Below are 14091 nucleotides of genomic sequence, written 5' to 3' on the forward strand. Positions count from 1 at the left end.
AAAGACAGTAACAAATGCTGGTGAGGGTGTGGATAAATGCAAAACCCCCTGCACACTAATGGAAATATAATATAGCGCAGCTACTTTGTAAAACTGGCAATTTTACAAAAAGTTAAACAGAGAGCTACCATCTTATTCAGTAGTTCCACTTCTAGGTATATACCCCAGATATCTGAAAACATGTAAACGCAAAAACTTGTACACAAACGTTTATGATGACAACATAACAACATTCATATTTTTTTTGTCGACATATTGAATTAGGGCCCACACTCATAACTTCACTGTAACTTAGTTACCCTGTGAAGACCCTATCTCCAAACGAGGCAGGAGAACAGGGTCTGGGGGCAGGAGAATAAATAAACAGGGTCTGGAGGCAGGGAACTTAAGGCCAATTCATGCCAAATCAAGGAAAAACTCCAAGGTCTGGGGGCAAGGAATCTGAGGCCAATTTGTGCTAACTTCCTAAAAAAGAAAACTCCAATTTGTGCCAACTTCCTAAAAGAGAAAACACCAATTTGTGCTAACTTCCTAAAAGAGAAAACCCCAAGGTCTGGGGGCAGGGAATCTGAGGCCAATTCGTGATAATTTCATAAAGTTGGATCAAAACGAAAACACCTGGTTCTGGGGGCAGGGACCCTAAGGTCAATTAACTCAAACTTCCTACAGCTAAACCCAAAGGAAAAGCCCCATCTTCCCACACCGATAACAAAGGCTCAAAGGCTACTCTCCTTACCACCTCCCCCTCCACCAAGGCTCACAGCGAAAGCGAGAGTGCCTTGAACTGCCTGAGGGCCAAGCAGGGACCATCCCTTCATCTGCACAGGTTGCCAGTTCACCTCAGCCTCAGCCACAGACCAAATCCTTCATCCAGACAAGGGGTAACCCATAGGAACCTCAAAAGAAGTACTTGAAGCCCAGAAAACCTTGTAACTGGGTCCTTGAATGGCTTGCTGGGACCCGCTTCCACCCTGAGGAGTGCTCTCGCTTTAATCCCTGCGTTTGCTACTTTGTTCCTGTGTTTCATTCCTTTGTTACTTTGTGCATTTTGTCCAATTCTTTGTTCAAAATGCCAAGGACCCGGACAACTCACTCAAGACCCTCCATCCAGTAACACAAGCACAGTCACATCTGGAGGTACTTGGGGTTAGGTCTTCAATATATACATTTTAAGGGGCAACATTCAGTCATAACAATGAATAATGCTTAGTTTACGTGCTTCTATTAGTCTATCCACATGTGTAAAATTTGGGTACATGAGCTGCCAAATATATTCTATTTCTACACAACCATCAGGAATGCTTAGAGGAGGTGAAAATTCAAAGACTGAGGACACCCAATTGGTGAAACTTCAGGTCAGAAAATGGAATTTTGAAAGTGCTTTTTTTGTGCTGAGTTTGGAACCACTGACTGAGGAGGAGTTGCAGAATAGTTGCCTATTGCTTTACATTTGGGAGGGTGATAATGAATAAAAAATAAGCCTGTAATCTCTTGTCTGCACACATTTCTAGGGACAGAAGATGCTCTAGAATTTGAGGAGATGAGGAGTGTGGCTGCTTCTACATGACCTGTTCATCTTCTCAGTAGTTGTAGCTGAAATAAAAACTTCACGTTGACTGTGGCACATTGCCTCATCAGTCTTTGGGGTTTGACAGGTGATTTCTTTCTTTCTGGTTTTTTTTTTTTAAGAGAAGGAGTTTCACGCTTGTCCAGGCTGGAGTGCAGTGATGCGACCTTGGGTCACTGCAACCTCTGCCTCCCAGGTTCAAGCGATTCTCAGCCTCTTGAGTAGCTCGGATTACAGGCATCCGCCACCATGCCCAGCTAATTTTTTGACAGCTGATTTCTATTAAAAGTCTAAAATCAATAAATGTCGCCCCTAAAGTTGAAATCTATCATCACACAGTACTCCATGTTTGAAGAGTTACATAGAAAGCCTCAAATAATAGAAAATTGCCATCTTAGATCAAGAATAAGAATCATTCACCAACAAAAATTACCAAGCACCAACTAAGTATCAGCATCACATGTGTTAAAGATGCAAGAGTGAACAAGCAGATGGAAATCTTACCCCATGCAGCGCACAGTAGGAAAAGCTACAAGATTTGCTTATATCAAAATTAATGGCATTTTAACCAGAAAAAAATCCCCCAAATTGAGCATTAAACGGTAGACGTTGAACCAATAACAATAAATACGACAAAATCGGCATCTTTATATAGAAGTTATGGTGTGTGTTTACATCCATGTTTTATATACATACTAAGTTCATATACATGAGTTGTAGATATGTATGACTGTCATAAAATGGGCATCTTTATGTGGAAGTTATATGTTTACATTCACGTTTTATACACATATGTAAGTTCATATACATCAGTTGTATATATGTATGACTGTCATAAAATGCTAAGAAGAAAACGTTAAGATGTTAATATATGAATGGTCAAAGGGCTAGACAAATAGTTCTTACAGAAGACTTGCAGTTGGTAAGTAAAAGTGAAACCTCTCCAGAGTGAGACTGCTTCCTGCCTTGGCCTGCCTGTGACCTGCTGATACTGCGGTTTCAGTTTACGAGAACTGGCCGTTGTTCAGACCTTCACATGAAGCCTCCTATGCTATGCCAGGGGTTATAACATAATAAAGGCTAGAATGGCAGGTTGGTGAGGACAGTGAAGGCAGGGCCACGCATTCTGCAGGCCCCCAGGGCACTCCACTCGGGCCTTGCTCTTCTGCCTCTACACTCCCAGCTCCTGCGTCCTGCTCTCAGTACCCTTCACCCACTCAGAATCGCAGGATTCTTGCTAAAATTGGACAAGGCAGAACCACAGGGAAGCCCCCAAATCAGGGCCTAGTTGAGAAGGGAGCTGAGAGAGCCTGAAGTAGAGTTTGGTCCAGAAGACAGTCTTTGTCTGCTGGGAGAACAGGGAGTGTGCCACTCTCAGAACTGAGCCCAGGAGCTGGGCTGACGGGAGGGTGGCCATGGTGCCCCCTGGGCAGTGCTTTTGTCTGGAACACGTTTCTGGCTCCAAGAATGATCTCAGCTGCCCTGAGAGGGCGGGATACCCACAAGGAGATCTGTGGGATGGTTCTGAAGCTGGAAGGTGGGGGAGGTGATGAAGACAGTGAATACCCGTGTGCCCGATAAGTGTCTTGGACTCTCTTCTGTTTTTCTGCACGAATGGCGTCCCCAGGTGGGCCACTGGCAGCTTTGCCACAGTAACAACTGGTAAGCCCAGGTCTGTGCTCACTGGGCCGCAGACAGTTTGCTGAGGACCTGTTTGGGGAAGTAGGAAGTTGGCACAGAGGTGGGCGGTCCCAAATTTAATATCTGTTCCACTCTATTCTCCATGTGACATGAGTGATGCAGACCCTGGCTTTCTACCAGCAGTGGCAAAACTTTTCCTTCTGCCTGACGATCCCTCCTCACTGACCCCAGCCTGCCCTTCAGGCTCCAGGCCGCACTGACAGCCAGCCCAGGTAGGCATCCAGCATCACTACGTTGCAGCGGGTAGTTGGATTTAACTAGCAAAATTTTAACCAAGGCTACACTGTAAGTTCAGCTTCCTGGCTTGAAATTCTGAAATTCCTCTGCCAGAAACTATCCTTATTTCTGGCCACCTCAGCTGGTCAGAGTTCATGAGTAAGTATTATCAGGAAGAAGGGGAGAGGTTTAATGGGCCAAGAAAAGAAAAGAATCATGAAATGCACAGCCTTGGAGCATGCTTTTTGCGTGGGCATGGGGACAGAGCACTGCTCTGGGAGGGAGATGCTGATTTTGCTGTTTTCAGAAGTGGGGTAGAAACCACGTCTGCCATGGGAATATGGCAGGCTGTGGACCCAAGAACCCCTTCTCTTAAAAAATCCAATCACACAGGATTATCACTGTATTAAAATATGGTCATAAATTTCCCTAACATGTGGAATAGTGCCAGATAGCAGGACCTGTCAATGGGACTGATAAGGAAACAGTCTAGAGCAGCTGATGAAGGCAAAGAATACTTTCAGGTATCTGCAGATGCCACGTCATAAGAAAACCTCAGTGATGACTCCTGGTGGGTGGATTTGCTGTGGTTTGTGGGCTCCATTTTTCATGGAAGGAAAGGCTACGTTTCAGATAGAGGTTAGGAAAAATGAAGATGCCATCCTTCTTTCTATACAACCATACAAAGGACTCTGTGGGGAGTCTCCGATCTGGGGGTCCAAGCCTCTGGGGGCTTCTGGACATCCAGTCACCCTGTGTGACGTCTCCTCGGTTGAGACGGTGGAGGAAAAACACAGGATGTGCACTTGTCTTATATTGCTGCACCCAGATGTTCACTTCCACGTTGGCATATGAGAGCATTTCAACAGGTCGACTGGCCCCACTGACCTTGTTCCACCAACCACAAAGTCTTGCCTATTTTTGCTCACATGTTGCTAATACGGACAAGGGAAGTCCGCTGCTATGTGCCTGCACTGCGACAGGCGTGTCATACACATACCATCTCCTTTCCATCCTGAGAAGTAGGCATTGCCATCTTCCCTGCACATTCCTGAAACCAGGGCTCACACTAGTGGAACAGTGCGTCTGGGTTCACACAGTGCTCTGTGACAGAACTAGAGACAGGACTCACTCCAACGCCTATTCTCACTGTGCTCAGCCAGCCCCTCTCTATGCAAAACGATCTTTTCCCTCTTTTTAAAGAAAGCAAGAGACAACATTTTTGTCTGTTATCTTGTGGTTATGATGGAGGCTGAACAGGAGAAAGCTGGAACGAGGTTGCAGGTTGTTCTTGGTTGGGTATCATATATATTTGTCTCTGCCTGGGTTGGCTTAAGGTTATAGAAAATGAAGCCTGAATTTCAGAGTATAAAATGAATCTTTGCCATTTCCTGAAAACCTGCCTTCAAGAAGGAACAGCAGTGGGGCTGTGACCCCTCCTCAGTTGCCACACCATGATATTGCAAGATTTTTGCAGGCTTTTCCTCCAACCCTTGGCAAGATGAGTTTCCAGGCAGGTGGAGTGGGACAGGCTGGTGGTGGGGGAGATGGCTCATGAAATTCCACAAGGCAGGGAGTCTGGGATCCCTTCCTAGGTTGGGGAAGTCTGTACATCTTCTTTGAAAGGATAATTGATGACAGAATGTTTAGAACGAATGCCCGAATCTGTCTAGCAGGTCCTGGCTCTGTCATTTTGTGGGGCCTGAGCAGAGTTCTGTCTGGAATGGAAGCTGGCATTTCCCACCCATTTTGAAGGGCATCTTCTACCCTAACCATGTCTGAGGGGTTAGTAGGTCCTCTGGCCTTCTCTGAGTGCATGTTTCTGTCTCCTCTGCAATTCTTTATCGACTTCGTTCAATAAACAAGAACCTGCTATATTTGCTGCCGCACTTCTCGGCATCATGCTGTGCCTTTGCAGAGATTCCAGCGAGGCCTGGCTGACCCCTACACCTGTCCTGGGCCTGTCCCTCTCCTGCTCCTCCATGCCTTGGCCTCTGAGGCACCTGGACAGCCCTGTTGCTTCTCTCCTGCAGGCCTGACACCTTCTTCTTCGACACTCAGCCGAAGGAGACCCCAGGAGGCTCCTTCCTGCCCACTGTAGAGAATAACCACAACATCCTGAACTTTCAGACTGTGCGATCAGGATTTCAGTGCCTGGCAGGAGGGTTTATTGCCTTTTATGGCTAGATATGTCAACTTGTCCATAGATACCAATGAAGAATGACATATGTTATAATAAGAAATTCTCAAAGTTTGCTTATAAAGGTGTTTATCTTATCTCCCTTGTCTCCCATTTCAAACAAGTAGCCGGGGATAGAGCTTATGCCCTAACAATAGATCAGCAAGAAAATAAAGACAGAGGGAGAAGGAAAATGGGGTAAAGGGAGATTCCCAGTTCCTCATCTGGAGAAATATAAGCAGATCATAAGAGTTGATTCTGGGAGAAGAAAGGAAGGGATGGATCTCATGAGAAGGAGATCTGGGAATTAGCATTGAGGAACAGCTGGACAATGATACCGGCTACAGGCCAGAGACACCGTCTCTGTAGTCCCCGCAGAACCCGGGGAGGGAGACTTGGGACTCTTCTTTACAGCTCACAAAACAGAGGCCCAGAGGTGTTGTGAAGTACTCCCCTCCACCCCCTGCCATGAGGACCACTGTCTCCTAGGTCATGTTCTTTCTTTCACAAGTGGGCTTCCCACTAACATCTCCACTGCCCCTTGAATGGTGACAAGCCGGCTTTAAAAAGATGAACGTAGCAACATACAAGAAGAACAGCAGGAAGCAATTACAGAAATCATGGTTTGGCATTAAATACAACTCTGAACTTCCTGGTGGCCAAAAACTCTTTTATATGAGAGTTCATACTTCATATTATTTGAAAAAGGAAGCAAGCTGTTTCTTGGAAAGAGAGGCAGTCTCCCACCTCTGACACTTAATTCTAGGAGAGATTTATTATTTGCAGTCTTCCACAGCAATGTCTAGTTCAGTCAACGATATCTCCGCTACAACTGCCTCGCATTTTGTGTCTGTTTCCGGAGCTGGATGCTTGATAAATGCCTATGCGAGACCCAGCATTAAAATTGTTGTTGAAGGACATGTGACTGGGGGGTTCTGAATTACAAGCTGTTCTTAATTCTTTTTCTTTTCAAACTTATTTGCTAAACTCACAAGAATCTTTTTCCCCAGAGAGTTTTCTACTGGGAGATCAGAGAGTCAGGAACAGTCGTTCTCACAGTGTCTTCCTAGAGACCAGTGCAATTTACTGCGCTTGGCTTTGTGTCAAGATGGTATTGATCTGCAGTGCTTAATTATTAGGCCACTTGAATTGGAGTGCTATAAAAGTAAGTGAAAGAAAGGGATAGGGAGAGATCGCATCTTCAGGATTTTCCTCCTTTTCTAAGTCGCCTTTCCTCTCCAGGTGAGAAGAGTTGCCTTCCTGTCCATCTCAGAGGCAGTCCCTTCACAAGAAGATCTGAAATACCTGAAGGTGAGCATTTCCAGTGTGGGTGGTAATACCCACGTCAGGGTGGCTGCCTCCTTGTGGGAAGGCGACTTCAAAACTGAGAAATTTGTGTCCTTAGCTAATGGGGTACTTGCTTTGAGAGGCAACAGCTCAGCTCTTTCCAGCACATGCTATAGTCGGAGCCTGGGCCTACATCCCTGACTCCTTCATTCTCACTTGGGTCTTCTGCAGTGTATCAAAGGAGCCATTATGTCCCTGTCCTCCAGCCTAAAGAGTCTCCTCACCATCTGTGTCCTCGCTGCTTTTGTTTCCAGCACTGTGGGTAAGAATGAACAAATGCCCCTTTCTCCCAAAGATCTGAGGGGTGAAGATAGCAATAGAGTCCCTTAGGGAGCAACTGTGGGCCGTGTGGACCTCCAAGGACCCATCCAGCCCCGCAGGGACCAGGTTTCGTGGGACTTTGATTCCCAGGGATCTCTGGCTATTGGAAACATCAACTATGACTTGACAGTTTTCATTCTTGAATTATTTTTTGAACAATATTTATTTCCTTTTAGTAGAGAGTTACAAATGTGCACAATGTGAACCTGAAGAGTGTAACAATGGCGTTGAGAAAACTTGTGATACCTCTCTCGGCTGCTTCAGTGAAAAGAAAGAACTTAATAAGACAGGTAGGCCCCAGCCACCCTGCCCGAGCTGCCAGATGCTCAGGGCAGACACAGGAGGTGCTTAGTGTGGGGGGTTACTTTGTTCAGAAACTTGATGTATCTCCTCATTCCTTTATGCATCGTCTCTTTTATCCTTTCTTCCTAAGATAATGTCCTGCCAGGATGGGGCCAGGAGAGTACGGGGGCAGGAGGTGGCAGGGATGGGGCACTGTGTGAACACAGGGTGTCCAGGGAAAGCTCTAGGTGGTCCTGGCTCCTACACCAATCTCGTGGGGACCGTTGAGGCCTGACACTCCCTTTTTAGCAAATTCTAACATACTGTCCCTCCGTTGGTTTATTCTATGAAATGGACCAATGCAAAAGCAGTCTTTCAGAGAAGAGGAAAGACTAAAGACGACACATGGAGTGGGGACCTGCAGTCCTTTAATACTGGCTGCCCATGGGGCATCACTGCCTCTGGCAGACAGAAAATTCTTGGGGTTTGGTTCTGTGCAGGGCAGCAGCAGCCACCGAACCAGCGTATCCTGAAGAAAGGCTGTTCTTTAGGCAAGTGTGATGCAAAGGCCTTCTCAGCCACACTGGGGAATGAGTACACATTTGGGTATGGCTATCGATGCTGCCACACTGAAAACTGCAACAAAGCGGACTTCCAAGGTGAGGACCAGCTCAGCTCTGTGCTCTCCCTCCCTTCCTGCTCCTACTCCCAGCCCATTGATTTTAGCCTCTGCCTTCTAAGAACCAGTCCACAACCCATCTTTCTGCTTCTGAGATACCCGCTGATGTTGCTTTGTCCTTCTTCCTGTGGAGCGTCATGGATAGATGCCAGTCCCTCCCCTGCATGGGAAACTGAGTGACAATGGGTGGCCGTGCTTCCTGTGGAGCATCACGGATAGATGCCAGTCCCTCTCTGCTTGGGAAACTGAGATAGACACACGTCTGGCCTCTGCATGGGAGACTGAGTGACACACCACGGATAGACACCAGTCACTCCCCTGCATGGGAGACTGAGTGACAGTGGGGGACACTGAGTGACAGTGGGGGAGACGGAGTGACAGTGGGGAGACTGAGTGACAGTGGGGGAGACTGAGTGACAGTGGGGAGACTGAGTGACAATGGGGGAGACTGAGTGATCCTTCTTCCTTAGAAACTAGCCCCTCTCTTGACAGTGGGGGAGACTGGGTGACAGTGGGGGAGACTGGGTGACAGTGGGGGAGACTGAGTGATCTTTCTTCCTTAGACACCAGTCCTTCTATTGAGTGACAGCAGGAGAGACTGAGTGACATTGGGGGAGACTGAGTGACAGTGGGGTAGACTGAGTGACAGTGGGAGAGACTGAACTGAGTGACAGTGGGGGGAGACTGAGTGACAGTGGGGGTAGACTGAGTGACAGTGGGGGAGACTGAGTGATCTGAGTGTCTTCCTTAGACACCAGTTCGTCTCCTGAGTGACAGTGGGTGGCAGGGATTGGTTCGGGGATTTTCTCTAAATGTGAGTCGGTCGATTTAAATAATTTTCTCTTCGATTCCCACTGAAAGACTTGTCCTTCCTCATCTATTTAATTCCTCAGTCCTTCAATCGTATCTTTTTAGACCACAGATTATCTTCTCTACCATTATTTAAATACTTGTCTCCAGTCAGGGCAGAGAGGGGGTGATTCATGAAAAGGGAAAATAACACTGAATTCCTAATACATGTTTTTTATTACTTTACATGGAAACAAGTAATACCTACAATCCTCTTCCCTCCCCCCATGCCATCCTGGTTGTAATTGTGCGTGTGTGTGTGTGTGTGTGTGTGTGTGTGTGTGTAGAAATCCTAGAATAACCATGATCTTGGGGATAAATAATGAACTCTTTTATTTTATCTGCCTATTCCTTAAGATACATTTTTTCTCTCTTCATTCAGTGGCTCGAAAGTCCTCAGATCCCAATGGCATTACCTGTCCTGCCTGCTACAGTGACCAGGGTTCAACCTGCCAACCAACCAACCTCGCCTGTAGAGGGGAAGAGACGAAGTGTCTTGTGTTTGTAGGCACAGGTATCGATACTTACCCAAGCATTTCGGTGATCATTTTCCTAAAGGGTGTAGTATATTAGCCAATTATTGCTGGATAACTAGTTACCCCAAAATTTAGAGCTGAAAACAACAAAGGGTTATTTTACAGTTTTTGTGTGTCAGGAATCTGGATGTGGCATAGCTGGATGGTTCTGGCCCAGGGTCCTCCATGAGGTGGAAGTTAAGGTGTTGGCAGGGGCGGTGGTCATTTGGATGAAGGGTCTGCTTTCAAGCTGGTTCACATGGTTGTTGGCAGGCCTCCGTTCTTCTCCTATGAGCCTCAGAGAGAGAGAGAGAGACAGACAGACAGACAGACAGGGATTCTGGGGCACTCTGCACACTCTTTTCTTCCACAGAGGATGCAGATAGGTTGACCTGAGGATGTGGGTGAGGAGGGGAGACAAGATGAGGGGCAAGACTAACCCCTGGATCTTTCTCTTTGCAGCTAGTGGTGTCCACCCAGTATTTGGTATGGGTTGTGCAACTGAAACTGCTTGCAACTTAAAGGATATGGAAGTGATAGACAATGTAAAAATCCATACTGGCTGTGCAGGCAGCAGTAGTGGAAGCCCCCACCTGACGTCCATCATCCCATCAATTCTGACTGCTCTCTTTCTGCTGAAAGTCTTGCTTTGATCTCTGAGGCACTTCCAAGCCCATCTACGAACATTTCCAAGCACTTCTATAAACCTGAAAAAGTTGGAGACCTTGAATGTCTCTTTCCCCCAACACTGCCTACCCACAACATCGGAGAATTAAAGAGCTGATATGTCCAGAAGTATGTGTGTGATTACTTGTTTGTACTTGAGGTTAAAAAAATCCTATTCATTCTTCTAATGGCTTCTTTCTTCAACCCAAGTAGCACACTGAAGTCTAAATGGCATCTATAAGAATCCCTGTGCTGCCATTTTGTGTGAATCAAACTATATCCTCAGCGACACATCCTGGAATGCACCTGTTTCTTGATATTCTCAATTCCCACCTTTGATCCTTAACTGCCCATTGCCAGGGAAATGTATTTTGAATGAACAAATCACATCTGTGGGAGGGTCCTTTCCCACAGATTGTAAAATCACAGGTGCAACGGACTCTCCCGACCTCAGGACGCTGTGTGTGAAATTCTTGCCATACACTCTGGATACCTCTGCTTTCAAGGATGGATGGGTATCAGGATAAAGGATGCAGGCAGAGGTGGTCTGTGAAGGTAGTTTTAAATGCTAAGTTTAAAAGACGGAGGTGCATGCATGGAGAGCCAAGAGGGCTGTGTCCTCACATGGCAGGGTTTGGAACCGTGGCAGCCACAGCATTTCACAAATGCCTGTGAACATGCAGGGAGTCCAAGAGAGGAAAAGCTTTTACAGGATTCAAACTTGCATGACGTTCTTGTGGTGCTGATCCCACAGCTAAGTAACCCCGTGGTAGGCTCAAATTGCCCCCTTGATTCTCCAAATTCCTGGCACACAGCTAGACCACATCTCGCAGCAATTTTCGAGCTATATGTGGGCCAAAGTGAGTACCCTTCTCCAGTATCCTGGAATGGAACCCTTTCAGACACGACCCTTTATGCTCTTTCTGCATGTTGACTGAGTGGGATGCACTTTGTGTCTGAGGAGGGCTAAGACCCAGTATAGGGAAGACTGGTCCTTAAGTTGCTAGTTAGAGGAGATCCACCTAATGTAACGTCCCAGCCACGAATGCCCAGTGTGCACCATTATGTGGGCAATGAAGAAACACTTCTATGTTAACTCTCTGAAATATGAGGGGTTAGGGTACACCTGTTAGCCTGTCCTGACTAATCCATCTGATTTGCAATGAGGGGAGTGCAGACTACAAGGTAGAGAGCAGCCAAAAGGGTTTTCTTGCCGGTTGCCATCTAAGAAGCACAGTCTCAAGTAACACCCTGAAACCCATGAGTTATTCCTTCCCTGTGCCTGAATGTGAAGATTTCTGCTTTCTTAAACTGGTCAGGGAGTTCAGAACAAACCCAGTTCGCTTGGGCTCTGAGCTAGATCAAAGGGGAACACTTATTTTAGCCTCCGTCCTCAAGGTCGCATGACCACCCCTGCTGGGAAGTGTTTTGACTGCTTTTGCTGATTTTTCCAAAACAGAAATTACAGATTCATGGTGACATCTAAATTCCAACTGTCTTAGCTCATTTGGGGGAGTGAGGCTGTTCTTCTTTAATGGAAATATTAGAAAGCAAGGAACGTGCATTTTGGACACAGAGCTTTCAAGTATTTGCATATTGTTTTCAGCTGTTGCATGTCCAGAGTTGATCCGGGAGGTGATATATGGGTCTTTGCAGTGCTCTGCCTATCAGTGAGTAAGAATTAATTTCTTCTGTTTCTCACGAGAAGAAAGTGGAATTTCCTAACATTTGTTGAGGGATTACTACATACCTGCCTCTGGTCTAAGTGCTTTACATGTATTAACTCAGTTGATCCTCACAAAAGCCCCATAATGCAAGTACTGTACTGTTTTATTCTCATTTTATAGATGAGGAAACTGAGGCACAAAGAGGTTACTAACTTGTCCATCTAGTAAATAGTGGAGTTGAGATTTGAATCCAATCTCTCTGGAGGTGAAATAATCAAGCTGCCCAGTTTATTCCTTGTAGAAATTGAGACTTTGGTAGCAATTCTTTGTTCACTTTTTAAATAACCTGTATCAGTTTTCAATTGCTGCCATAACAAATTACCACAAAAGTAGTGGCTTAGAAAGCAATTTCATTCCTTGTTCCGGAGGCTCGAGTCTGAAAAGAATTGCACTGAGCTGACGGGAACAGGGCTGCTTTCTCCGGAGACTCTGAGAGGAAAATCCATTTCCTTGTCTTTTTCGGCTTCTAGTGGCCACCCGCACTGCTCGGCTTGCACCTCCCTCCTCCATCTTCAAAGTACATCACTCCACTCTCTGCTTCCAATATCACATGACCCTAACTCCTCCTTCGTCTCTCTTATGAGAACTCTTGTGATTACACTGGGCCCACCCAGATCATCTGAGATAATTTTCCCATCTCAAGGTCCTTAATCCATCTGCAAAGTCTCTTTTTCGTTAGCGTGACAGTTCCGGTAGTCCTCATTTATAGATATCTTTTGTTGACAAAAAAAATATTTGAAGAGATTTTATTCTGAGTCAAATGTGAGGACCATGACTCATGATGCAACTTCAGGGGGTCCTGAGAACACGTGCCCAAGGTGCGTGGGTTACAGCTTCATTTTACATATTTTAAGGAGACCTAAGACATCAATCAATACATGTGATGTATACATTGGTTTGGTCCTAAATGGTGTGACTATTGGAACTGTCACGCTAAGGAAAATATTACAAAGCTGAGTTATACAATGGCTGAAGGGGAGGGTCACTGTACCAGGAAACTAATTTATGGCTGTGGCTGTCTTTGAGAGGGAATTAGCACACAGAAAGCACGTTAGATCATCAACAGAACAAACCTTTGAGAGAGATTTATTATAGGAATCTTTTTATATGGAACTCTGAACATTATGGATGATGTCCTACCGGATTTTTTTTTTTAAAGACAGGGTCTCACTCTGTTGCTTAGGCTGGAGTGCAGTGGTACAATCACAGCTCACTGTAAACTCAAATTCCTGGGCCCAAATGATCCTCCTGTCTCAGTCTCCCAAGTAGCTAGGATTTCAGGCACATGCCATGATGCCTGACTAATTTCTTAATTTTTTTTTTTTGGTAGAGACAGGGTGTCTCTATGTTGCCCAGGCTGGTCTCAAACTCCTGGCCTCAAGTGATCCTCCTGCCTCAGCCTCCCAAAGCATTGGGATAACAGGTGTGAGCCACGCTGTGCTTGGCCCTACAAGAAATTTGACAAAAATGCAGAACCAATCTTCTGTTGCCTCCTGCAGAAAAGAGTATGAAATATAATGTAGACCATTGCTCCAGGTAACTGAACATAATGCGGCATGCTTGAGGGGCGTAAATTGATGAAGGGAGGAACGATTTTCCCTGTCGTAATCTCAGGTAGAGGCTGTTCCTCACTTTCCACACACAGGCTGGTGACCGCAGCTCATTTCTGGCTCCTCATTGCTCTGGCTCTTGGATCCTGAGACAGAGCAGGGATGGACATAAAAGAAATTCTTGAGTACCTTCAAGGAAAATTCCAGGCACCTAGCTAGCTTGGAAAAGTAAATGAACAATTTGATAAGCAAGAAGGTAATAGTAGTTTAAAACAATAGCCAAAGAAACTAGAGCCAGAAGACATTTGTCTCCCTATAGAAATTAAAGATCATATCTTAACATATGTTCCTGGGCTATTTTTCAGAAACCTGGAGCCCCACAAAATGGAACTGCAGACACACAGACCTCAGATAAGGGAGAACTGAGGACTGAACTCTGATTGCCATTGGAAATTTCTTTCTGAGGGGCCTGGAGAAGGTCATATCCATGAG

General features: G+C 45.8%; 1 protein-coding gene across 1 annotated transcript; it reads left to right on the forward strand.

Moving 5' to 3' along the window:
- Positions 1–7199: 7199 nt before the first annotated feature.
- On the forward strand, positions 7200–10407 carry LYPD8 (LY6/PLAUR domain containing 8). The gene is made up of 5 exons (XM_030812863.1): positions 7200–7272; positions 7508–7621; positions 8114–8272; positions 9524–9655; positions 10119–10407. Exons 1-5 carry the CDS (start codon positions 7200–7202, stop codon positions 10307–10309), a joined length of 669 nt encoding a protein of 222 aa, XP_030668723.1. The 3' UTR covers positions 10310–10407.
- The last annotated feature ends 3684 nt before the right edge of the window (positions 10408–14091 follow it).

This window comes from Nomascus leucogenys, chromosome 5, assembly GCF_006542625.1.
Source record: "Nomascus leucogenys isolate Asia chromosome 5, Asia_NLE_v1, whole genome shotgun sequence".
Lineage (NCBI taxonomy): Eukaryota > Metazoa > Chordata > Mammalia > Primates > Hylobatidae > Nomascus > Nomascus leucogenys.